Source organism: Pseudonaja textilis, chromosome 3 (assembly GCF_049901715.1).
Source record: "Pseudonaja textilis isolate UNSWEBS1 chromosome 3, rPseTex1.2, whole genome shotgun sequence".
Lineage (NCBI taxonomy): Eukaryota > Metazoa > Chordata > Lepidosauria > Squamata > Elapidae > Pseudonaja > Pseudonaja textilis.
The window spans coordinates 68,297,222-68,323,561 of NC_141992.1; the positions used below are offsets into that span (position 1 = coordinate 68,297,222).

Here is a 26,340-nt window from a genome sequence, read left to right on the forward strand (position 1 = left end):
TTTATTTGGTGAATCTCAAAATATTTACATGGAACATCAAAATGAACATGGCATTAAAAGTTTGTTTTAGTAAAACATTCTAAATCTTTGGGGGTTGCATATATCTTTTGATATTTTTTTTGACTGACATCATCAATTATTTTCAAAGCATGAGTAAATAATGACCATAGGATTTAATTTGTTAACAGAAACTTATTTAAAATATTGTACATGTTTTGAAAAGACTTGTAAGGTTTACTTTCTTTTTTAAAATTTCAGATGGATCATATGTGTCAGTTCCTTCTCCTCTAGGGAAGATTAAAAGTATGACTAAAGGTACGTTGATTGCTAAGAATTTTATTTTTAATATCTTACCAAAAATAGATTTATTGTAGGTCAGGTAAATTTTTGAGAAACTGGCTTATTAATCTTTATAGCTTTTTTTCTCATGCTGAAGTTTTATTAAGGCTGAGGTAGGTTAGATTCATCTTCTCAACATATCCACAGGCACACTTAAATCAGTGAGAGAACTACTGAGCCTTTTTATCTTGGATGGGATACTATCTACACAATCTGTTCCTCAAGTGACGCTTGCCAGCTTTTTCATTCAAATCTTCCCTGTATTTGAGAGCTTGCAAGAAATTTAACAGGCAGAGTCTTGGCTACAGCTCCATACTAGGGGAAAATATACAGCTGCCATTTTTTCCCTACATTCTCCCCCCTGTAAAGAAGCTATTAAGATACAAAAATGCTATCAGAGCCAGGAAACCTAAGCCCTAAAGCTCAGCGATATTGAAAATTGGCAACACCAGAGATCAGGCCAAAATAGAAAATGTATTTGATTTCAAACCGATAGTAAAACATTACAATCCAAGAGTTTTGTTCAGTTTAAGTTTGCCAGGGTTTGATGGGGAAAAAAAAAACAGATTTGGCTGTTCTGTGTTGTGTTGACACAAAACTTCAAACAATTTTAAGAAATAGTGAAGATTCAAAACTCTTGGAAACCAAAAAATCTGGATGCTTGCTACATAGCAACAAAGAGACCCCCAAAATAACATGCTTGCCATCATGTTTGTGGTTCAGATAGGGTAAATTGCCTTTCTGCCTTGAATTCATAGATGCTGATACGTACTTGTAGTTTTATATAAATAATTTTACATCTGTATATACACCAAACAAGACAGTCAGCACTTCACTACATCATGAGGTAAATCACCAGATAAATCACAGAACAGTATACAGAGCACATAGAAGGAAAAGGCAGGGAAAAAGGAAACAAGCACTTTACACCCAGCAGCCAATCAACATAGATTATCTCACGTAGGAGACAGCACTCCCCAACCAATCAAACAACCACTGTATGTTCTGTTCCATTATCCACTTCCCTGATCCAGCTATTAAATATTTTAACAGGCAGTTCTCGACTTATGACCACAATTGTGACTCGAAAATTTATTGTTAAGTGGTCTGTGCTATTACAGGCATTACATAGCCATTCCTGATTTTATGACCTTTTTTTGCCAAGTCATTAAGCATGACATCATGTGATCCCAATTTGCAGCTTTCTTTGCCAACTTCCCCATTGCTTTGCTTCTTGGAAGCCAGCTGGAAAGGTCACAAATGATGGCCCTGGGGCTGTGCAACTATTGTAAATGTGAGGTGGTTGCCAACACCCAAATCACAATCACATGACCATCAGTTTTAAGTGTGAGGACCAGTCTTAAGTCCCTTTTTTTAGCACCATCATAACTTTGAACAGTCGCCATAAATGAATGGGTTGCAAGTTGAGGACTACCTATAGCTTAATAATTTGCCTTAATTGAACTCTGTGTTTCATACAAGACACAACCCCTTCAGATCAAGAAACTGTTCCAGAACTGATCCTGGCATAAATTATTACATTCCAGTCAACTCATTAAGAGGTTATATTTTACACAACATTCCAAAATAAAACTGGCTCAGTTATTCTGTGTTTTGTTGAAATCAAACTCAGGACTGAATCTATACCTTCTGTTTGGCTCATTCCCAATGTGGTCCAGTCATCATTTTCTGAGTGCAGGACAGAAAATGTCATCTTCCCTTCACTCCCAGCCAACTGAAAACATGCCTGGGTTTTCCAGCTTCACTTCAATCAATCGATCAGAATACAACTGGAAGGGACCTTGGAGGTGTTCTAGTCCAACCCCTGCTCAAGCAGGAGACCCTATACCATTTTAGATAGGTGGCTGTCTATTCTCTTCTTAAAAACCTCCAGTGATGAAGCACTCACAAATTATGAAGTCAAGCTGTTCCACTGGTTAATTGTCTTCACTGTTCGGAAGTGTCTTCTTAATTCCAGGTTGCTTCTCTCTTTGATTAGTTTCCACCCATTGTTTCTTGTCTTGCCTTCTGGTCCTTTGGGAAATAATTTGACCTCATCTTCTTTGGCAGCTCGTCAAATACTGGAATATTGTTTTCATGTCCTTCTTTTCTCTAGCCATACCCAACTCCTGCAATCATTCTTCATATGTTTTTGTCTCCAGGCCTTTAATCATCTTAGTTGCTCTTCTCTGCACTTTTTCCAAAGTCTCAACATCTTTTTTTGTAATGTAGTGACCAAAACCTGTTTGCAATATTCCAGGTGTGGCCTTACTTCATAAGTTCTTCATGGTGGATGGTCTTCAGCAATTTGTTCCATTCCAGTACAAAGCTCCAGCTCATTGTAACTCCAATATTTGGCATACCTTCTCCTTTCCTATAGGTGGTTGCCACCCTATGCAGCTATTCATCCTGAGTTTTTCATCTGCTATGTTCTCTGATGGTCAACAGTTATTTTTTTTTAAATATATAATCTTGAAGTTGTTTTAGCAATGATCCTTTAATAAAACTATTATCACCCCTAATCCTCGTACTCCTTTCAATGCTTATATCTCCCAGTGGATTTCCTTTTTGTATCTTCCCAGCCTGAGTGAAACATTATCCCCTTCCTTTCCTATCCCCACCCCACCCCTCTATTGCAATGGAAAAACATTGCTATATTACTTCTACATATACTTACTTATAAAGCTGAATTATCAATAAGGAATGAAATTCCTGTATCCTTTCTATTTCCTGTATCACAAAGGGAAGGAAATGAGGGGGGGAAAGGGAAGAGTTGATAATATTGGAAGGAAGACTGCGGATATTCATGTGTGTAAATACCTGGAAAGGAGGGGCAAAGCAAGAGGAATAGTGAGGAGGAACAATCTCTCAAGGGAAAAAGTAGGCATTGGTGTTCCAGTCTACACGGGAGTCGAGTCGATCAGTGAACCTTGCCGTCCTTGCATGGATGGGAAGGCGAGAAGCAGAGGAATGGCCAATCAGCTCTTGGACTCTGTTGCCAATTGACTCAATCTAGGCTGAAATTTCTGAAGTTGGCTTCAGAAACAGATGGGAGCAGCGTGGCAGAAAAGCAGCTTAGGCATCAGTGCAGAATTGCCAAAAATCCTTCGTTTAGTTTAAGGTTGGAACCAAAGCTAATTTTCAGAAAGAGTTTCAATTAACACCAATGCCTTTTAATGCGGTGGTTAGAAACAACAGCATTCCATGAAAAATGGTTGATTTCTTGTTTATCGTGGAAGCATTCAGTTGACCCTCTTTCTTGCTTCAGCTTGTTACCCAGACAATAAAATGTGCATACACAACAAGAGTCTTTTTTTTTCTAGCTACAATCAATCCAATTCTCAAGATTGGTATACCCAAAACAATTGTTCTAAACAGCTTTTTATGACAATTAGCTCTACACAGAAGGAAAGGGTAAGAAGCAGGGGAAAGATCCATCAGGTCTTCCAGTGGGCATACTTCAGACTAAGCACAGCCAGAGGAATGCTATTTAAGCAGACCTTTGACCCTAAGAATAGTTATAATATTGAGGCGCCTATGGAATACTTCTTTTGGGACAGAGGATAACAAGGCTCACGTCATACTTTTTTGTTATCTTTGTGATTTTTCAATATCCCACCCACCACAGTCTTTCTTGATTGGGGCAGGGAATAAATATTATTAAATGGATAAACAAACTGGAGCAGAAGGCTAAAAGAGAAACTCTAAAGGCATTTTTTTTAAAAAAGCAGAAAAAGAAAGGTCTCTATTAAATGTACATGAATGGATAACTGGCATTGTTAGTGGTACTACTGCACAGACAAAAAATAATAATTGGAAGAATTGATTTCTTATTTCTCCAAATAGGAAAACAGGGCTTATTGAAGGGGCAGTGGATTTTTAGGAGATGTGAATGCTCTTTTACATTAGTAAGACACTTTGAAAAGCAAGAAAGTGAAGAGATGGGTGAAACATCTTTCATCCTCTCGCTGTCTAATTAAAACCATCACCCATTCCATTAAATGAAATAAAAATTGAAATTTAAGCAGAATGAACTATTTATGAGGGTTAGGAATGGAACATAATGCGCTGGTATGGTTTTCCTTTCTCTGTGGGAAGTTCCCACTGGTGTTAATGGTGGAGAGATGTGTGGAGTATCACAAGGATTGATGTGCTCCCACCCACCCCATCCCACAATTTAACATAACATGGAACTACTGGGTAGGATCATCTTTTGGGTTGGAGTAAGGTATCATCAGTGTGCAGCGTTGTGGTCTGTCAGCTGCCAGCAGAGCTAGCAGCAGTTTCAGATGAGGAGGAGGTTGAGGGGGAGCCTGGGTCAGCTTCAAAGCCTTTGAAAGGCTCTGATGAGGAAGCAGAATCAGAGGCAGATGCAGAGCCGGGGACTTCCATCCTTCCCCAGGTGGAGAGGCAGGTGTCCTTGGGGCCTGAGCTGAGTGAGGGGGAGGAACAGATGGAGCCCATCCCAGATGTGCATATGCGTAGAGGGAGAGGAGACCAACGGAAGTCAATAAGCCAGCTCTCAGGGAAAAGAAGACGTAGACGCTAGCCAGCCCCTCCTTGGCTGGGAAATAAATAGTAGAGGATTGGGAGTGGCCTGTTATCACAGACAACTATTCATCTTCCAGTGTACATCAATCAAATCAGATTCCTTTGCCAGAATCAGATTTTGTCAGGACTAATTGCTCTATATTTGAAGTGCCAACTGAGTCTCCCTGCTGGAAAATAACAGGGCATGGATTTGCCTCAGCCAGTGTGAACAGGGACTGTTTCTGCTTGGCTTAATAATTGAAAGGACTTTTTTTTTAATCTTGAGTTCTCATGTGAACAGAGACCATTCTTCCCCGGTTTCAGAAGAGGAAAATACTTTCATTTGTGACTTATTACTTTTGGTTTTGTTTATACAACCAAAAGGCTGTTCCTGCCCTGTTTTTTTTAAAAAAAAGGGAGGAGGGGGTTGTTTTACTCATAAGTAAGCAGTTTCTCATTGCTTGCAAAGGCTGGGTCAGAACATGTAGATGATACTCAGTTGTATATCTTGACCCAAGTCAACCACCTAATCCTGTGAATGTGTGCCCATTCCTGGATCCAGAGCACCTCCAGGCAATCACTCATATCCTGGCCACCTTGTATATCAGAGGTGTCAAACTCGATTTTATTGAGGGCTGCATCAGGGTTGTGTTTGACCTTGAGGGGCTGTGGTGGGCGTGGCCAGGGTGGGCATAGCCATCTTGACATCACTCATGTCAAGGGCTCCTGTGGTGGCCTGAGTGCTCTGCCAGTGAAAACAGGCTCCTGAGCTCCATTTTTGATCGTGACAGTCTGCTGCAACCCTCTGCCAGAGAAAATGGAGCTCCAGTTTCACTGGCAAAGGGCTGCAGGAGGAACGTCACAGCCAAAAACGGGGCCTGGGAGGACTGCGTGTGGCCCTCCTGAGCTCTGTTTTTTCTGACAGAAGCACTGTGGGCTGGTCCTTCGTTGTTTCCATGGCAGCCCTGCAGACCAGATCTAAGCACCCCACAGGCTGGATCCTGGCCCTGAGTTTTGAGTTTGATACCTCTGTTGTGTATGGACTACTGAAATATATCCATGTGGCCCTTTTGTTTATAAGATAGCTTCCAGGTGCAATGCAAGGTGCTCATTGTCACCTATAAACCCTTCATGGCAGAGGCCTGCTTATCTGGGGGACTTTCTATCTTTAATAAATTCTCCCTTTCTCTTTGGTCAGACACAATTGGCATGCTGTGGTCAAACAATCCTTTCTGATGGCATCCAGGAAGTGGGCTTCTTTGTCACTGTTGCTCTCTAGAACAACATTATCCCAAAGATATTGATGCCTTCTGCCTTGCCTTCATTCTAAAGGTCATTAAAAACATGGCTTTTTCCCCAAGGCATCTCATAGGATTTTCTCTACTGAGTTGAATGTTCATCTGTTCTGGACATCTTGTATGTCTTTTCTGTTTCCTTTATGGGTTTTTTGTATTGTTGTTGTCTGCAATGTTGCAAGCCACCCAGATTTGTCTGGAGTTAAGTAGCCTCATAAACAAATATTAGTTCATAACTCATTCTTCAGTTTCTCTTCAATGGCAGTTAGATCCTGAATGGTTCTCTCACTGTGACAATTGTTCTTTAAATTCCTGCTGATTCACTCCAAAACTGCCCCCAGATCCTATTTAAAGTCTAAACCAATAACCAATAAAGTCATGATAGCCTTTTCTGCTGGACCAGTCCAGGCAGGAGAATTCAGAAGATAACAGTCCAGTTATAAGAGGCAAGAGAACAACAATTACCTCACCTAAAACAGAACAAAATATTTAACATTCTTTATGTGCAAATTGATCATACTTTGGTCTAAACTCAAAAGAAAATACCACCATCAAAACATGTGTTTTCTTTTGAATATGACTCACTTGAAACATCTGTATTGAAACCATTTTGCACACCTATAGATAAGACTTTCAATGCTGGACAGAAGAGAAGATTAACTGAAGTTTCTCCTACTGAACTAAAGGGAAAAGAAACTTTCAAATGAACAGAGGCAGTTCTTCATTGGTAGGAAATCCTGTCTCTCCCATCTCCTGACTTCTCATGCTACCTTCTTATATAGTAGTCCTCGACTTACAACCACAATTGATCCCAAAAATTCTGTTGTTAAGTGAGGCATTAGTGAAGTGAGTTTTGTCCCATTTTAAGATGTTTCTTGCCTCAGTTGTTATGTGAATCACTGCTGTTGATAAGTTAGTAACTCGGTTGTTAAATGAATCTGGCTTCCCCATTGATTTTGCTTGTCAGAAGGTCACAAAAGGGGGTTACGTGATTTTGGGAGACAGTAATGGTCATAACTATGAACCACTTGCCAAGCATCTGAATTTTGGACACATGATCATAGGGATGCTGCAAAGGTGGTAACAGTGAAAAACAGTCATAAGTAACTTTTTTCAGTGCTGTTGTAACTTTGAATGGTCACTAAGTGAACAGTTGTTAGTTGAGGACTACCTATTCTACAGTTCACATGGCTTGGCACCACACCATGGCCTCTCTGCTCTCTTTAAAATGAGCGGAGCAATGTTTTTATTTTTGTTATATTGCAATAGCATCGAGGGAACTCTGAGGATGGCACTGTGACTCAAGCTGGTGTAGATTTTTGTGTTTTGTTCATTGTCAGGTGGAGGAAGCAGTTGCCCGCTGAGCCATGGAACTCAAAATGGCCTCATCACGAACTATTGTCATTGGAACATTCTCAGGCCTCTTTGTAGGGACACTGGGGGAGAGGTGTTGTGTGGAAATAGCTTATAAAAGGAGTTTGATGATTTGGAAGGTTGGAAGATGGTTGGAAGTCCTACCTGTCAATGATTACTTCAGCTTCAACCACAATAACACACGGGCAAACAGTAGATACAAAGTCAAAGTAAACCACTCCAAACTCGCTTGCAGAAAATACGACTTCAGAAACAGAGTGGTCAATGCCTGAAACTCACTGTCTGACTCTGTTGTTACATCCTCAAACTCCCAAAACTTTAACCTTAACTGGTCTACCATGGACCTCATTCCATTCCTAAGAGGGGATGTGCATAAGCACACCAAGGTGCCTACCAACCCTGTCCCTACTGTTCCCATTTATTTGTACTCATTTATTATGTATATACTTATGCCTGTTTATACTTACATGTTTATATGTTATGTTCATACTTATATTTGTTTTCTCATACATGCTTGACAAATTAAACTAAATAAATAAATAAAATAAATAGGTTTGGGTTAAATTCAGTAAGAACTGTAATTGAGAAAAGTTGCACATTGAGCATGAAGTATTCACCGACATTATTGCAATACTTCCTATGCCACTGAGACATTATTCTTACTGAGACTTGTTTTTTTACATATTCCAAAATTAGTGATAATAATAACATAAGTCTAAGTCTCGTTTGATTTAAATTTGTGCCTTCATTTTAAAAGAATCTTTAAAATTATGTGTGAAAAGCTAAAACAAGTCAATCATTCTCTTGATTCATGTCCTTTCCTAATTTTCTTCCCAAATAAAAGCTCTGAGTTCTGTAAGAGTTTTATTCTGCCCATGTGATCAGAAGACATATTCAAAGGTTTCTTTGAGAAACGTTTGGATAGACCTCTTACAGTAGAGCATGTGGATCAATAAAATTAAGTTGTGTATCAAATCCAATTCCAGGAGTCACTGGAAGATCGCAATGGCAATAGAAATAGCTTCATAAGCTTCTGTTAGATAGAAAAGGCACTAATTCCTTGTATGAAAAGGCACTAATTCCTTGTATTCCTTCTATAGCCATTACATGATGCAGACAGAGTATGCATAGGAACTAGAACACTGTTCTTTTAGTGATAAGCTTCTAAACCCAAAAAGCTCTAAGACAGATAGGATATTGAAAATTTGTTTATTATATGGACTCATTGTAAGGTACTAAAACAAAGTAGAACTGAGATACCAGCCCGCCAATATATAATAAAGATGGCAATTTATTTATTTATTTATGTGAAAATTTGTTTTACAGTATGTAATTTATTTATTTGCTGCTAAATCCAAAGCTTTTAGTACACATTTTTGTTTTACAGAAAAGGCAGATGTTCTCCTACTTCGTGCTGGTTTGCCTTCCCATTTTCACCTCCAGCTTTCAGAAATAGAATTCCATGAAATTATTGGCTCAGGTAAAGACAAGTGGAAAATATGTTCATTTTAGCATATGCACTAGATACTTATTGGTGCGTTCTTAATTTGATGCAGGATCATTTGGAAAGGTGTACAAAGGAAGGTGCAGAAATAAAATTGTTGCAATCAAACGGTAACATTAATAGTATCTTCTATTCAATTTTTTATTAATTAATTATGATTTTGAAGTTACACTCTTAAAACTATTAAATATTCTTTTTTTCTTTATCAGTTACCGAGCCAATACCTATTGCTCTAAATCAGATGTCGATATGTTTTGCCGTGAGGTTTCCATTCTGTGCCAACTCAATCATCCTTGTGTTATCCAATTTGTTGGTGCTTGCTTGGATGATCCAAGTCAGTTTGCCATAGTAACTCAATATATATCTGGAGGATCTCTCTTTTCACTGTTGCATGAGCAAAAAAGGTAAACTGTTGCATGAGCAAAAAAGCTACATCAAGTAAATAACTACTCACAGCTATGTTAATTAAAACAGAGTGGATTGGCCAGAGGTCAGCACTCAAGAAGAACTTCTTGCACAGATTCCATGAACTTGCTCAAAGCCCACAATGACCCTATCTATAATTATCTATCTATGATCAAAATAGACTGAGATCCTTAGTGATCCAGTGGAAAAGAAAAGTTGAGGAAAGAGGATGAGACAATGGAGAAAGGACTGCAGAAGGAGTGGGAAAAAAGTGATAGGTGACACTGGTATGGAAAATAGGGAGAGAAAAGCAAAATGTACAATGCAAAAGTATAGGAAGAATTAGCAGCTTGGAAAGTAGAGTAAGTCAAGAGCATGAGGAGGTTGTATGTTACAGCGGAGAGCTATAAAATAGACAGAGTGACGTTCCTTAGAGTTACTGACATTGTCAAGCAGGGTTCAGTAAACTGTAGAGCCAGTAAAAATTTCTGCTTCAAACCTTTGGTTTCAAGTTGCCTCTAAATGATTACAACTACCTAAGAATTCCTGGTGATCATATCTTTCTGATTCCAAGAATATTTATAGAGATGAAGCATATACCTTACTTATACATTCTTACAAGACAAGACAAGGCACACCAAAGTTGCCTGTTACTAAAGATCTAGTGAACAGATTTAATAAACCATAGTGATCATTTGCCTGATGTAGAGTTTTTCTTTTTCTTTTAGTTACAGATTATTTAAGACACCTTTCCATGGGGAGGCTATGAGAATTAGCTTTGGGGGGGAAAAAAGTTGAACTTTTTTTGACTATATTGACCCAAATTCCTCAATGGAGATAACCAGTTGGAAAAATAGCCCATGCCTAAATTTCATTCTGACAGGTGTTAGTTCAGGAGACTTCCTGGCATAAGTCAACTCCCTTTCTATAGACATGGTTATAAGTATATGAAATCCTGATACCGGCATCCTTTCCTTATCACAACAAAAGTAATATGAGTCAGAATAACAGAGCTAGAAGAAATCTTGGAGGTCTTTGAGTCCAACTGCCTGCTCAAGCAGGAAACCCTATACCATTCCACACAAATGGTTGTCCAATCTCTTCTTAAAAACCTCCAGCCTTGGAGCACCCACAACTTCTGGTGGCAAGTTCCACTGATGCCCATCTTGACACAAGTTCCATTTTCTTTTATTTGTGTTGCAATATTGCATGAAAGTGTTTTGTCCCTTGCTTTCCTATGGGCTGCTATGCATGTTAAAATTTCACTTAATGCCATTACCATCATTATTATCCATAGGACATTCTCCATTGGAGTGCCTGGTTGAGTTGATTTATTCAAGGAATCATATTGGAGATTTTTAAAAAAATAAAAAAAACCCACTAAACAAACAAATGAACAAATAAGCAAATATCTCCCTTCCTGATTTGTTCAGTTTCTCCATTCCAGAGTTTAAATAGAATTGGTTATAAATACACCAACAGTGTTTTGAAAATACAACTGAAAGTAGTCAGCAAAAGTTATTTATGATTGTTATGTAGGAAACAGTAGCTGCATCATAAAGAATCTTAAGTAAATGTGTTTCTACATTTGCCCATCTATTCACTCCATATTGATTAAGAGATATGTTTGCTGTCTGATTTTGCTATCTGTCTCGGAAACATTGTAATTTGCAATACATGGATAAATACAGGAAAGGATTATGCATAACGATTGGGTTTAGGCTTCCTCCATGAAAATAACAAATCTATTCCTTTTACGCCTGCCTCAGGGGAGCTTCCATTCACCATGAGATTAGTAAGGCATGAGCATAAATTCCAGGAACAACATGAATTGTAGCAAGTAGCAAGGTGGGCAAATAATGAGATCATGATATCATTTCACAAATGATGGTACTTACATCCTTGAATCAGACATTGTGCCTTGACTGCCACAAATTACATAATTGCATCCTTTTAACAATACACCTGTCATCATTTTGACATCCTAGTAGTAATGAATGCTCACGCTCATCATGAGACCTGTTCTACCTTGTCTTTTCCACCATGGTTTTCTATCAGAAAAACATCGGACTTCCAGTTTGAAGCGCTTCGGTGACAGACAGAAATCCGCAATTGTGCGCGGTTTCTGTCTGGGCTCGCTGCTGGAGTGCCCCGAGCCAGCTGGTTTCGGGGCTAAGCCAACCCATAGAGGTGGTAAAGAGGGGGGAGACTGCTAGCAGGGTTGAGGAGAGCCGCATCACTCCTCCCCAGCTGGCCATTACTCCCTTTCCTGAAGGCAGTTGCAGTGGTGGTCAGAAATGGCCACCACAAAGAAGAACTTGACCAGAAAAGAATGTGTAGGAGGAAGATAAGAAGTGAAAGTTTTGGCTGACGGGGTTAAATTGTAAAAGCAACAACTAAGGTACCCTGGAATTTAAACTTACAAAAAATAACATCGCTCCCAAAGAAGAGTTGGAAGCAGCGAAGGAAAGTGAAAAGGGAAAGGTTTGGCTTATTTTTTCTCTCTCTCTCCTTCCCTATACTGACAACTAAGAGACTTAAATAAGAAATCGGAAAAATCTGCTTTGACATCAATAGGCAATTAAGCTGAAAATAAAACAAAATGCCAAAGGGATAATAAAGATTTCTGGACATTAAAAATTTTCTTTTTCATAAGCAGGAAGGGAGAGAAAAAGAATAAGGGCAGGATCTGGCAGAGGGAGGAGACTGCCTGGAATTAAAAAGAATCTACAGTAAAACTTCAACAAGACTTCTAAAAGATACATTTTAACTGAAACTTTGCAACTAAATAGTAACCCCAGGAAGAGAAAGTGAAAAAAAAGAGCAAAAAAGAAACAGCTTGCGTGTATTTGGATTATTTGGTGATCTTTGGATTCTTGGTTATTATATTTGAATGACTAAAATCAATCGGGTGGTTGTTTAAAAATTTATAATGACACCACTTCTGGATGAATTGAAAATGGAACTTAAAAAGTACAAAGAAGATGCAGAAGAAGGGAAGGGTTCTTTTGGCTTCATTTTTCAATTCTTAGAAATGGAGATTTGGAACTATGAGAAACAACAAGAAACGATTGCAAAACAGGAAGACTGAGACAAAGAAGAAGCCATCTTTAATGAACAAGCAATTTTATGTGGGGAAGAAAAAGGAAAGGGGGGAAAGAGAATGGATAATTTAAGACTTAAAAAAACAACCAAAGAAAAGAAAAATAATTCAAAAAATAAGTTTAATACTGGAAAGCAACAGAAAAGGGGAATACAGAAGAGAGAAATAGAGGTAGAGAGACAAGGGGGTAAAAAGGGGAGAGAGAAAAAGAGAGGGTAGAAGAAAAGGAAAAGAAGTTACAAAGGACCAGAGCAAGATATAGAACAAAAGGACCTGTTTAGAGATAATGCATGAAAATCTAACTGAAAAAGGGATTCTGTAAAGGTACATAAGATTGTATTGTTATATTAGTAATAGAAATAACTTTAGAAAATTGGAAACAACGTATGATTAAAATGAGGAATAAAATAGTTAGTGTAACAGTGAAATGTTTGTGAATAAAATAAGTGAAATAAAATAAATGAGAAAATTGAATTAGGAAGGAACGGAAACATTTTAATTAGTTAATGTTTTATAAGATATAAGTGAAGGGGGGTGGAATTAACTATGGAAAGCTTATAATTGTTCCCATAGAAGTATGATATTTAATTGAAAAGTAATGTTAAAGATGTTAAGATTTTAATGAATATTAATATTAATGATAGAATTGAATTGGACCATGTTGTTTTAATTATATACATTTATATATTTTTTCTTTTTTTTAAGAATACAGTGTGTATTTTAAGAATGTTCCAAGCAGAATCCGAATGCAAGTTATGTATTATATTAAATATTACAACTTTAGGGAAAAGATATGAAGGCGTCATACTCCAATCAGTAACTACAGGAGAAATTTTGTTTAATGAGAAAAGATAATAGATAATTGAAACAGGACAGACAAAAAATATAAATACAATGATTTGAATTGAGATGAGATAATTAAAATAAAATTGAGAAAATTAAGAGGGAAGAAGCTATGCAGAAAATGTAAAATAGTAATAAGATATGGAATATAATGTAAAAATGAGCATGAACTTGAATTTGTGTCTGTATGAAGAAATGTAACCCAGGATTACGCTACTTTCAAAAAAGATGTTTTATTTGTATTTTTTTTTCTCTTTGTGAAAACTCAAATAAAATTTACAAAAAAAAAAGATTATTGGACTATCTAATCTGTCATTGAAAGATATTAGAAGAGGAGATAGAATAGTAGGTATTCATAGATAAATGAATAACTGATCTAATTAAGAACAAACCTATTGCAAATTAGAGATAATTTCTCATTTTAAATTGCTTGGAGAGACAAATTGATTTGCTTATGACAATTACTAGTTATCAATTTACTTACTAATCAGGAGGTCTGACAAATTCATTTCACCTGTCTCTAATCTGATGAAGGCACATCTTTTTTTCTTCTTCTTTTCATTGCAGAAACCTTGACTTGCAGTCCAAATTAATCATTGCAGTAGATGTTGCTAAAGGTATGGAGTATCTTCACAATCTTACCCAGCCAATTATACACCGTGACTTAAACAGGTACATTGCTGTTGACAATGCTCAAATCATTAACCATAATTCTGAAACATATGTATGTCTGATGACAATAACTTCAATAGTCAAATGCTGAAGTTTTCATCTGAAGATTGAACGATTTTCATAACTGAACCTATAATGCTTTCAAAATTGACCAATATTGTGCTCAGAAAAAGGACAATTTGACAACAGTGGCCTGAACAGACTTAAGGAGTACTGAAAAAGCACATTCAGGTGAAATTAAAAAATGTCAAGTGCTAGGAGAATTAGGAGATTCAGGAAGTTCAGATGAGTATAAAGTTTTACTGCAAGCTTAAGCCCTCTACAAAAATCTGAACAATCAAGGAAAATGAGCAGGAATAAGAAGGCATTCAAGATGGCTGGACCTAGATCTCTTGCAGGCGTGCAGGGACTTGTGACTTTTGCCATGTTTGACCCCTCTCTCAGGCTCAGCCTGCTCATCTCCTACAAATAAATGTGGAATACTAATCTTCCATATCCCATTTTTCCTTAAAATGAAATAAAGAGCACAGTGGTGGCATTTTTTGGTCAGTTCTAAGAATTTTAAAACAAAGAACGGAACATTATGTAATCCATTGTCCTATAGTTCCATGGACAACATCCATAGGATTGATTATTTCCATTCCCTCTGATATTAAACTTTGGCTTAGAAAAAAATAATCCAACATGGAATCCTCTTTTTCCACCACTCTGTATGATTATTTGCATCAAAGATTGAAAGAAGTGTAATGACTTGAGTAGCACTGAAGGGACCAAAAGACCAAACAAGCTGGTCTTATTGTATTTTCTCTCATTCCGCACAAGAGAAACTGTTTAGAAATGGAAAAGAGTAAAAATACATTTAGGTATCTCTCCTCAGCTCTTCCCTGTTGGCCTTCAGGCCATTTGGTCAGAGTAACAGTTCTGCCTACTTGTATTTTGATGGCAGGCTCTGCCAATTATATCAGGGGAGATGAAGTAGCCCACTGACTTGAAAGGAATCTTCCCTAGCTCATTTCCCTAGCTCATTTGTATTTTGTTTTATAGTCACAATTCCTTTACCAAAAAGTATAGGAGAAACCAGCAGGGAAACAATGTGACATAGTCTGTTGCCATTCTCACTTTATGTCTCTGAGTGCAGGTAACTAGGAACAGAAGGCAGACAGGCAGAGCAATAGAAAGTCAACAACTTGTAGGAAGAATGTATAAAGGTTGGAGGGGAAAAAACTAAATCTGTTTATCTCCTATTGAGATGTAACTCACTCAGCATCAGGAGATAATTGATCCCTTTAAACTTCTTGAAGTAGACCAAGCCTATCCCTTAGTTTTTGATGGAGAAGTCTTATGCTTGTTGTTTAATAGTTTTATAAATACTTTTGATGTCTCTTATCCTTTCTTGATGGCAGGCTCTGCCAATTATATCAGGGGAAATGAAGTAGCCCACTGACTTGGAAGTAATCTGCCCTAGCTCATTTCTTAAAACCGCCTGCAACTTTTGAGTTTCATTGTAATAATTAATTCCTAATTTGAAAGACATCAACTGTCTCTCATGCTTGAGATAATTTTGGAAGTAATTAATTCATCCATCCTGATTTATTAACTCAGTGGGAGCGCAGGTGATTATTATTAGAGCAGCCTACCAACCTTCTTGGTATGGCAGACATTTATTGAATCAGATATGTAAGGAAACAAAAAAATGTACTCTTCGCAAAGAAACAAAAGTGTTGATTTTATGTTTTACTGATACTCTTTAAAACTTTTTTTTAAAATAACATTTTTCACTTTCAAAAAGTACATTTTTTTCAAAATTAAAAATACTTTCAGGCTACCTCATCTTGAATCAACTAAGGTCAAACAAAAATAATTTAAAAAATAAAATGATTTTTGCAATCAAAGAGTTACTTATATTTGCAGAAGAAAGTTGATAAAACTAGAAGTTCCCAGCAGTATCTGAGAAAATGCAGGTCATCCTCAACTTACAACAGTTTGCTTAGTGACTGTTTGAAGTTACAACAGCATTGAAAAAAGTGACTTATGACAATTTTTCACATTTGTGACCATTTCCCTGGAGTCATGATTTACATTTGGATGCTTGACAACGAACTCACATTTATGACGGTCACAGAGTCCCAGGATCACCTAATCACCTTCTGACAAGCAAAGTCAATGAGGAAATCAGATTCACTTAACGACCACGATACTAATTTAACAGCTGCAGTGATTCACTTAATAAATGTAGCAAGAAAAGTTGCAAAATGTAGCAAAACTCACTTAACAAATTTCTCAGCAGCATAAATCAGTTGTGGTCATAAGTTGAAGACTACCTGTACTTTTTGGAATAGGATGGGATGGGAAAAATTGGAGAGGAATAATTCATTCAGGAAGACATCCCAAACTTCAAGCTAGACTTTTCTGAACAAAGAACAGAGAAATTCACTTTTGTAGCTCCTCTTTTCCTTATATCCCTCTTAGGTCTGCCATTATACAATATATAAACTAAACAGATCATTCGTAGCCTGTATTTTGTATTATATACACAAATGTATATACATTTTGTCTGGCCTATACAAGATTATTAGACCTACCACCTTTGCTGTGACATTGGAATAATTATTCTGTGTATATTTTTGTCTCATGTCTGGGGATGAACTCAGAGGAAGCTGAGTTCCATAGGAAAGCTCACGGTATTTTAAATTAGGGCTGTATACATCTACTATTGATATTTGATATTAAACTCAAACTTATATCTGCTTGTCATGTGGATATGAGAAAGAATATTGCTTTGAACAAATTCACTGGTTGAGATAAATAATAAACAAAATGGTATTATAGGATCTTTTTTTCCTTTCAACAGCCTGTCATCTTTGACTATTAATCTGTAGCAAGCTCAAAGCTTTGCAATACATTTAGCTGCATGGAAAGATTCCAAGGCTAGTAGCTCCTTTGTCAGGGAATGAAATGGGATTTATCTCTTGAAGCTTTGTGTAGAAACAGAAATGTCTTGCATTTCTAGGCTGTGTAGTAGTGGCAGTGGCTGACAATAGCTGTTCAGACTCCTATATCCACAGAGTATTAAGAATGGTATAGTGTATTTCATTACATGTTAAGATCAATATGAGACTTCCATTCTGTTTTTAGCTTAAATCTGTTGTATGCATGCCAACACTTCTCACAAGATAGGAGAACAAAAATGGAAAGCCAGCTCTCTGTGGATATGATAAAAATAATCATCATGTCTGTATAGTTGCATAGAAGACTGGATGTTGTCATGGTGTAGACCCAACTGCAGGATTATTAACTTTTTTTAACTTACATGTATTTAATAATTAAAACAAATTGCAAAATGAAGGTTTACTTGGCACAGAATTGCCTTATTTTGCTATTATACCTGAATATAGTTTCTGACTACTATTTATTTCATTTAAGATATGATGAGAACATGACAAAGAGAAATAAACATATGCACACAATCCATGTAATTATATACAAAGTTGTCCACATCTGTAGCATCCCTTAAGGGCTGGGGTCTCCAACCTTGGCAACTTTAAGACTTGTGAACTTCAATTCCCAGGATTCCTCAGCCAGCTTTGGGAGTTGATGTCCACAAGTCTTAAAATTGCCAAGGTTGGAGCCTTAAGCTACACATGGTCTCTGGGTGGTGCTAATTGGATGTCATCAATCAGATGCAGCCATACTGCCCCCCTGGGCCTCACGGCCATGACAAACAGAAGAGTGTCTATAATTAACACTGATAAAAATATGCAGAGATGTGTCCTAGCCTCACTTAATATGTCTCTATCTTCTCTGCATTAAAGCAAGTGGTCTATCCCAAGCTCCTATTGATGTTCATATAACTACTCAGATAAAGCTATTATATGCTAGCTATCTCATAATATATGCAAGTAGAAGCTTCCTGCAATAATAGAGTATATTTCAATATATTGCAGGCATAGCAGTGGGCACAAAAACCATGGTTCTTCTACTCATCTTAATGTGCTATAGAGCATTATTGTGTCAGATATTAATTCCTACTAGTTTCTTCAAATCCACCAAGAGACCAACTTAAAACTAGGCTTGCTGGCTTCTTTGTTTATTTAAGAAAATGTATACAGCTGCCAATTTTCATATGAAATCTGGGAGGCTAACAAATGTTTATTGAAACAATTTAATAAAATCTTTACAAACCAAGCCAAAAACCAGAATAAAGCATCCAAGGTACCATATAGTACCTGCATATGTGCCTGTTTGGGGCTCATTTAATATCCTGGTCCAGGACCTGGAGGAAAAGACAAGTCTTCACAGTCTTCTGGAAACCCAGGAGGGTGAGGATCTCAGGGAAGGGGCTGTTCCACAGGAGCAGCATGGCACCATGCAGAGAAGACATGACTCTATATTCCTCAAGATAACTTTGTTTAATAGAATGAACCTGTGTGTCAAATCTAACGGGACAGGCAGAGATCTTTAGAAATAGGTGGTTCCGCCAAGCAACCTGGGCTGCAGGGCTTTGAAGGCAATAACCAAAACCTTGAATTGTATCCAGAAGCATATTGGAACCAAATGCCATTTGTGAAATAGCAGGGTAACCCAAATAAACTGGGTAAGTCTAAAACTGTAGATGTTACTGCATTCTGAGTTGGTTAAAGCTTTCAAGTATTTTTGAGGACATCCCCACTTAGAGTACAATGCAGTAATTCAATTGGAGAGAGACTGTGATCATGGTCTCCCTGTCTAGGGGCAGGTACTTAGGATTTGTGCAAAAGCCCCACTAGCCACAACTGTCACCTGCTTTTTCGAAGACTCCAGAATTGTGCAGCACCTCTGTCTGGAGGAGTATTCCCCACTACATCTAGGGTCCCCAACCTTACTGGCTCTGCGGACCGGTGATGGAAGTGTAGGAAGAGAGATGGAATGGTTTTGGGCACGCTGATTGCGCAAATGCAGCTTTGCATGTTCACGCACTTGCCCTCTGCTTGCACAGTCCATTACCAGGCTCCAGCATGGGAGTTGGGGATCCCTGATCTAGGGTACTCAAAATCCTGAAGACACTCAGTCTTATACCTTGTTTATCTCCATCCAGACCTTCGTAATCCGCAGGAACCGAGTAAGCACCTAGACAGCATCACTTGTCCAGCCAAGGGAGGGTTGGTATAATTGAATATCATCAGCATACTGATATTTCACTCTGTGCTGATATATCACTTCACCCATCAGTTTCATGCTAAATGTTCTAATATATTATAAAATATTTGTGTTAAACAGGAACAGTGTAGAGTCCAACCCAGAGGCACTGTACACAGAAGAAGCCTAGAACTGGACCTCTCCCCCATACCAGTACTGAATAAAACTAATCTCTCAGAATGCCACCACAAAACAGTGCACTCCACAATTATGTTCGTGTGTAGGAATACTCTTCTTTTAGAGAAATGCTTAATAAATATGGGTATAATATTTAGAGGAATACTAATGGCAATATTCTGAGAAATACGAGCCTGGACTTCAAATATAACTAATGGCTGGTGCAGTAGAGGAGAATCAGTGTCAGGAGACCCAAATCTGCATTCCCAAGAACAGCCTTTTGTAACTAATTATAGTTCATTAATCAAATAAAGTGGAAAACCTGTCATTAAGCTTTTGAATAACCATTTCTCAACAATTCATAACTAGACTTCCTGCACCTGACAGGCAGCGAAAATAGGAACTGTGTTAAGTATTTATTGTAATATTAAAAAATGCAGTGGATGCTACCTGAGAAGTCCTTACGAGACTTAAAAGAACGTACTGTTGCCTTTCAACTTGCCTGCAAGGTCCTCAGGCTTCCTTAGCAAGAAACAGTAATGAATCAGACAATAATGACAGTGATGGCTACTTTCTTGCTTTCGTACTGACTCCTTTAAACTGAAATGTTCATGTGCTTTTTTTAAAAAAAAAAAGTGTTGTCCTTATTACATCTCCAACAAAGTGCTATCCTAGAAAGTCCTTGTTTATACAAATATAACAGAGTCCAATACATGATAAATATTATTTTTGTTCTATAGATCATTGTTCTTAATTCATATTCTTGCTATAGAAATTAAGACACTCTCTCATTGTCTAGTCAATATAGGAACCTGTAATTCTTGAATCAAGTCATCTCTTAACATCTGCATATCAGATTGATTTATTGATCTATATACCACTAAACTCTCATTGTCATGGGGGCAATAATTTTTGAACTAAAGTACTTCAAATGGGCTAACTTACAGGATGTGTCCAAAATCTGGGATCCATGATTCCCAAAGGAATGAAATATGGGGAAGTTGTGGCTGCTTCAGTGCTATTAGTTGCTGCCTCACTGCTGAGCAGCATTACAAGAATGAGTTTAATAATCTTTTAAGGGGAGGGCATCTTTTCCAACAATATGTAGTTGATGTAACTGCTAAGACTGAATGCAAGAGACTGAATTTCAGGTTACTTGACTGAATAACTCAAGTAACCTTCAGATCAACAATATGCAAATGGTTAATTGATGCATTGAATTAAGATGATGATTTTAGAAACATCAGATAATGCACCATCATCTCTTTAACATTTGTTGGTGAACCAAGATATATGATGAAACATTGTCCAGATGCCACGATGTTTAAATGGAAATAGGCCAATGCTTCATTTTTCATTACGATGGCATGCAGTCCAAATACATGGCCAAAAATGTGATAGCATCTTCTTTTGAATCACTAGGCAAACGATCAGCCAGATTTAATCACAAAAGCATTTAACTTGAAGATGAATGTTCACAAACTACCTTACTGCAAAACATGGTCTTGCTGTGTATTGCTTACATGCTAAGTATGGAATACCACAACTATGGGCAATGTAATGGAATGTGGTAGGCTGAAGGAGGAGATACATTCCAATGGAATAAGAGATAGTTAAATCCAGATATTTTATGTGAGAGAAAGAGTGGGAAGACAGGCCCTCCCTAATAGTTCTCAAAGTATATGGTATATGCAGATAGTGGAGTACTTAGTCTGGCCAGATTCTGCCTATAGACGTGGAAACAATAAACACCTCAGCTTGGAAGAATAACCACATGTCATTCTTGGGCCTCACTGGCACTGTCTTCTGTGGCTTCATTAAGTATCCAAGCCAAAACCACAGGATTATGATACATTTGTGCATGTTGAAGCACCAGATCCAAATAAAGTTCAAGAGTGTATAAATTGATGCTGAAGCACATGATCCATGGTCTGAATTGCAGCAGAAATTTGGCATGTTGGAAGAATTGTACATGCAATAAGAGGTATCCAAAGCCATTCAGTGAGCATAGAAGGTGTGGCGATTATTTATATCCTATACCTAGGAGATGGTTTTCAAAAATGGCACGATTTGAAGGATATCAAGCAGGATGACCAAATCAAAATATACTTCTCAGTGAGTGGTAGCCTATAATGCACAACTATTGAAAGTGTTCAGTTGTCATCTTAATCTAGAAATATACTAATCTGTCAAATCCATTAAATGTATTATTAAATATACCATAAAAGGGAACAATCAGGCAATTTTTGCATTGAATGAAGAAGGCAAAAATCCCACAATACCTGACAGAAAGATATATTGGCTCCTTTGAAGCTGTTGCATTGATACTTGGATTTCAAATTCATGAGAAGGAACCAATCGTTGTTTGCCTTCAAGTGTACCTTCCACAACACCATCAAGTATTCTTTTGAGATAAAGTTGCTGTGCAATTGAATAATGATATGGCAAGGATCACTTTAATAAAGTTTGTTAATTTTTGCAAATGCAATCTATTTTCAAAAGCACTGTACTATATTGAATATTCCAGAATTCTATCTTATACAATGATGAAAATTATGGTTAACTAAATGGTATTTTTTATGTAATGGAAGAGAGAAATCATTAAATATATATGAAAATTATGTCATAATCAAATTGACATCTTGAATTAATTTTAAATTTATATTTCAATTAAATAAACTTTAATTTTTATTCTAGCCCCACCCATGTTTTAGAGCAGTGGCCCCCAACCTTTTTTGTGCTGCAACCCGGTACCGGCATCACAAAATCATCCGCGGCCCGGTACCAGCATCAGCATGCATGGCAAGGTGAGCTGAGCGACCGGCCAGCCAGCTGTCCCTCGCTTCTCCCCGCCACCTTCAACTCCTCCTTTGTACCTGTGTCGATGGGCTTCGCGATGGCTTCGGGACGGTCACTCGACTCACCTTGCCATGTGTGCTGAAAGAATCCTCACGCCTTAGTTTTGTTCGAAGCTACCCCCCGCTCCATGAAACTAAGGCACGAGGATTCTTTCAGCACCCAAACGCCGCTTTCTACCCAGAAAAGCTCACCGGAAGCACTTTTTCATCAAAACAAGATGGCGGCACCCAGCAAACCGGCGGCCTGGTAGAAATTGTTCCACGGACCGGTACCGGTCCAGGGACCGGTGGTTGGGGACCCCTGTTTTAGAGGATGACTCATTTGACAGACAAGTTGTGGTCTGTGGCACAAACAAAGTTGTACAGCTCTATCAAGAGAGTCTAATGATAATATTTTCCCTTCCTGTCATTGAAGAGGAATAATATAACTATAGGCAATTATTGTTCACATTATTGAAGAAACATTGTTCCTTACATCATAGTTGATGAAATTTACCAATCAGACAGTATTCACAGATTGAATTAAATGGGCTTCTGCAGGTATACATTCATGTTTAAGAACTGACTCTAGTGTAATTTGGTGGCCTTGATGTTATAGGATTTGAAAGTGAACAAACGCTGTTGATCTGTATCAACTTTTGAGAAAATTCCTCCTTTGTCAAGAGAACATAAAGTAATTAAAGCGCCATAATAAAAAGAAAGACACTGTAGCATATCAGTCTTGTTTTAAAGTATAACTGTTGAGTATGTCAAGACCTAGCTTTCTTCATGACTAAGCCTCATTTATGGGTCTAACAATTTGTAAAAGTTTATAAGAACTGGCTTGGAGATTCAGATAAAAAGAGCCTCTGGAAACTCTGTAGTAATGGGTACAGGTGTCTGCAACTCTTTGTTACACGTATAAAAAAATCCTCTCATAAAATCTTAAAATAGCAGTTGCCTTTCATTAAAGCTTTAGTGTATTAAGGTTAGAAGGATCCTTTACTGACCCCATTTCTTTGGAGAAGAAAAACACATTTAATAGGCATTGCCTGTCTCTCTCCCTGAAAGATGCAGTATCTGGCAGACCGAAGAACTACTGGATTTTGTAAAGGAGAAGATTGATTACATGCGTCTTCTAATTCTTTTTCTAATTCTTTTTTTTTCTTTCCACTGTTTTCGTTGAAGTAATGTGAAAGGGTATTCTTGACCCGTTTTCAGATGGGATGGCTTGAAGAGCAAGACAATTTCGTATTGAATCTGATGAACTCTTTATTAACCCCTGTCTGGGCTCTGCTGAATTTTCCCCCTCTTATCTTTCCTGGATGGAAGACTGCAGAAGCTACTTTTCTCTGCATTCTTTTCCAAAGCTTATATTGCATCAATGCTACAATGGTATTAGAGAGGCTTCTTACAGCTCTGTTTCTATTGGTTTGGGTGGCTATTTTCTTCCTAGATATGAATGTGAGTGATAAAAAAAAAAATGGGGAGAGATGCAATACAGATGAAAGTAGCTGACCAAAATCTATTTTTGAGATATAAATATGCCTTTGCAATAGTTGATGAGGCTGGTTCTCAAACATATTGAGTCCAGAAAGATGCATGTAGCCATATTGAAGAAGACCAAAACAAAATAAACTTCTCATAGAGATTACTCCACAAATTAATAAGGTATCTAATAACAATGTTTCTATCACTATATCATATTCTGCTAAGGATATACTCCACCTGAAACCAATAAATGTATAACCAGAGCAGGAATTGTGAGATATCTTTACCAGCAAATGATAAAACATACTTTAAAGATCTTACCAAAATGGTTAATATTCCTCTTTCATCTCGTAGCTTTCTTTTTGGAACACTAGTGAATTAGCCCTTGGGTCATCAGTGAAAAACCATACTGTAGTACTCTGATTATTTTTAACTTTTAATATTTTAAATAAAACCTAATATTCTTTCTCAATGAGTGAGTGAACGCATGGGTCAAAATCATTTGACTTGTCATATTCAAATTGTCTAAACATTTTGATTTTAAAAAAAACAGATAGCCAAAATTGGATTTATTGGTAACTGAATGAATCCTTATTGCATGAAGCCATTAAATGCTTTTAATGTTACGTTTACCATATTCTGTGGGTTTGCTTAATATGATTTGAAGGTATTGATTTCTGGAACTCCTAATTGGGAAATTTCATTTTAACTGAAAAAGGAAAATGAATTCCCAAGCTAAACAATTTTCCTTGTAATCTAAGTGGTATATAGAAAATGTGTGTTTTGAAAAAGGGTATTGATATACTTCATATTTTCCCTTTATCACAAATTCTCCTGCCAACTACTTTATTTCTTTCTTTTCAAATACTTTTCTCTCCTCTAAATCTTTTGGCTTGGACAATATTTTTGACAAATGTGTGAGAATTGCTATGTGTACATTCATGCTACTTTATTTTATAATGGGCTTTGCCTTCACAGTCCATGTAATTGAACACACATTACAGTAAGGGGATGCACAAACCTTGTCATAACATAAACATACATTTCATAATGTAAAATCAAATTTTGATCCCTGTAGAGTTATAATATGGTCAAAAAGTTTGAGGCATCACTTTCTGAATATTTTGTCACTATCTTCGTTCCTGAATCCTGGTTCTAGGGAAATATTTTTGAAACTCAGCTATTTAAATATACATGGAAATTCTGTTTATAAGTGTGTGTGTGTGTGTGTGTGTGAGAGAGAGAGAGAGAGAGAGAGAGAGTCAGACAGACAGACAGAGAAAGAGACAGAGACAGAGACAGAGACAGAGACAGAGATAGAGATAGAGATAGAGACAGAATGAGAGACATTTTATGCAGGTAATTTTTGCATGCTATGATTTTTATATCTCTATAAGACAAGATCCATTTTAAAGAAAGGAACTACAAAATGGCGTCACTCACAAATATACAGTACTGTTAAGACAAAGTGCACATAAGAGAAAAGCCATATTGGTTTAATGTATATAGAAAGTGCCTGAGGGCTTATCTGCACTTCCAGGTAGAATGAGTAGAAGATGAGATCATCCAAACCTGCCATCCAAAAGTGACCCCTGGCCTATGCAAGAACCTGGTCCAGATCAGGAATCACTTCCGGATGGGAGGACTACATGACCTCATGTTCTACAAATTCCTCATCCCCTGTGAAAATGATTTCCACATGGATTTTCCTGCTGTACTTTCAAAGTTCTGTTTTCCTGCTTCATGGACCTGCTGCCTGTTGCCTGGGGCATATTTTTTTCTCTTTCTTGGTTAACCCCTGCACTTTGACCAACCGCATCAAAGGAACAGGAACACTCCTCAGCTGATTCAATGGTTGCTATGGTCCCCACTATCCTCCAGAGCTGGTACAATATGATGGTACAATAGCAAAGTTATTATAACACTTGTCAGGTATATAGAACATGGCTGGTTCAAAACCTGACTTTTAAAAAACAGCTGACATACAGCATTTCATCATTTCTCCTCTTGCTGGACGTGTACATAAAGTCATTAAAGAAATGATGAAATAGTGCACTGGTTGTCTTATTAAAAAGAAAAGATAGGAAAGTCCAATGGCAGGAGAGGTAGCCCAGGGGAAAAAACAATAATAAAAGTTTTCCTGTGTTTTGAACAGACAACGTTCTGTCTACAAAACAAATTTATAACCATTGTATAGGACTATTTCTGAAAGGCATTAGAGACCTAGAGGGTGGAAAAAGGAATTTTTATGTTAAAGCTGTTTTTGTGCTTTATATAGGTGCCTTTTAATACTTGAATGGTATTTACTAAAATAGGATTTACTAAAGCCTTGCAAATGATGGTCATTGGTCATTCATTATTCAGAAAAAAATATACAGAAAAGGGCATTGGAGATTGACTTCATAGCATGGCCTTTCTTCACCTTTCCAAGGCTGAAATTTGCCTAGTGCTTCTTGGATTCTAGAAGCAGTTCCAGGAAGAATACCTGGAATTCTGTGTAGCTAATATTAACTGGTCGATCACTTTCTCATGGAAGCTTATTTATTTTAAGACAACAGCCACCTTTAGCCATAAAACTATAGGTTGTCCTCAATGTATAACCACAATTGAGCCCAAAATTTTTGTTGCTAAGTGAAAAAGTCGTTAAGTGACAAC

The 26,340-nt window shown here is 37.3% G+C and overlaps 1 protein-coding gene across 2 annotated transcripts in view; it reads left to right on the forward strand.

Moving 5' to 3' along the window:
* The window catches only part of LOC113436045 (serine/threonine-protein kinase TNNI3K), a 256,652-nt gene that overhangs the window by 115,288 nt on the left and 115,024 nt on the right, over window positions 1-26,340 (forward strand). For both annotated transcript variants that reach the window (XM_087930027.1, XM_026700174.2), the window contains 5 exons: window positions 259-315; window positions 8,926-9,018; window positions 9,095-9,152; window positions 9,252-9,446; window positions 13,961-14,065. In XM_087930027.1, the coding sequence (XP_087786153.1) occupies window positions 259-315; window positions 8,926-9,018; window positions 9,095-9,152; window positions 9,252-9,446; window positions 13,961-14,065 (508 nt within the window). The remainder of the gene's footprint in view (window positions 1-258; window positions 316-8,925; window positions 9,019-9,094; window positions 9,153-9,251; window positions 9,447-13,960; window positions 14,066-26,340) is intronic.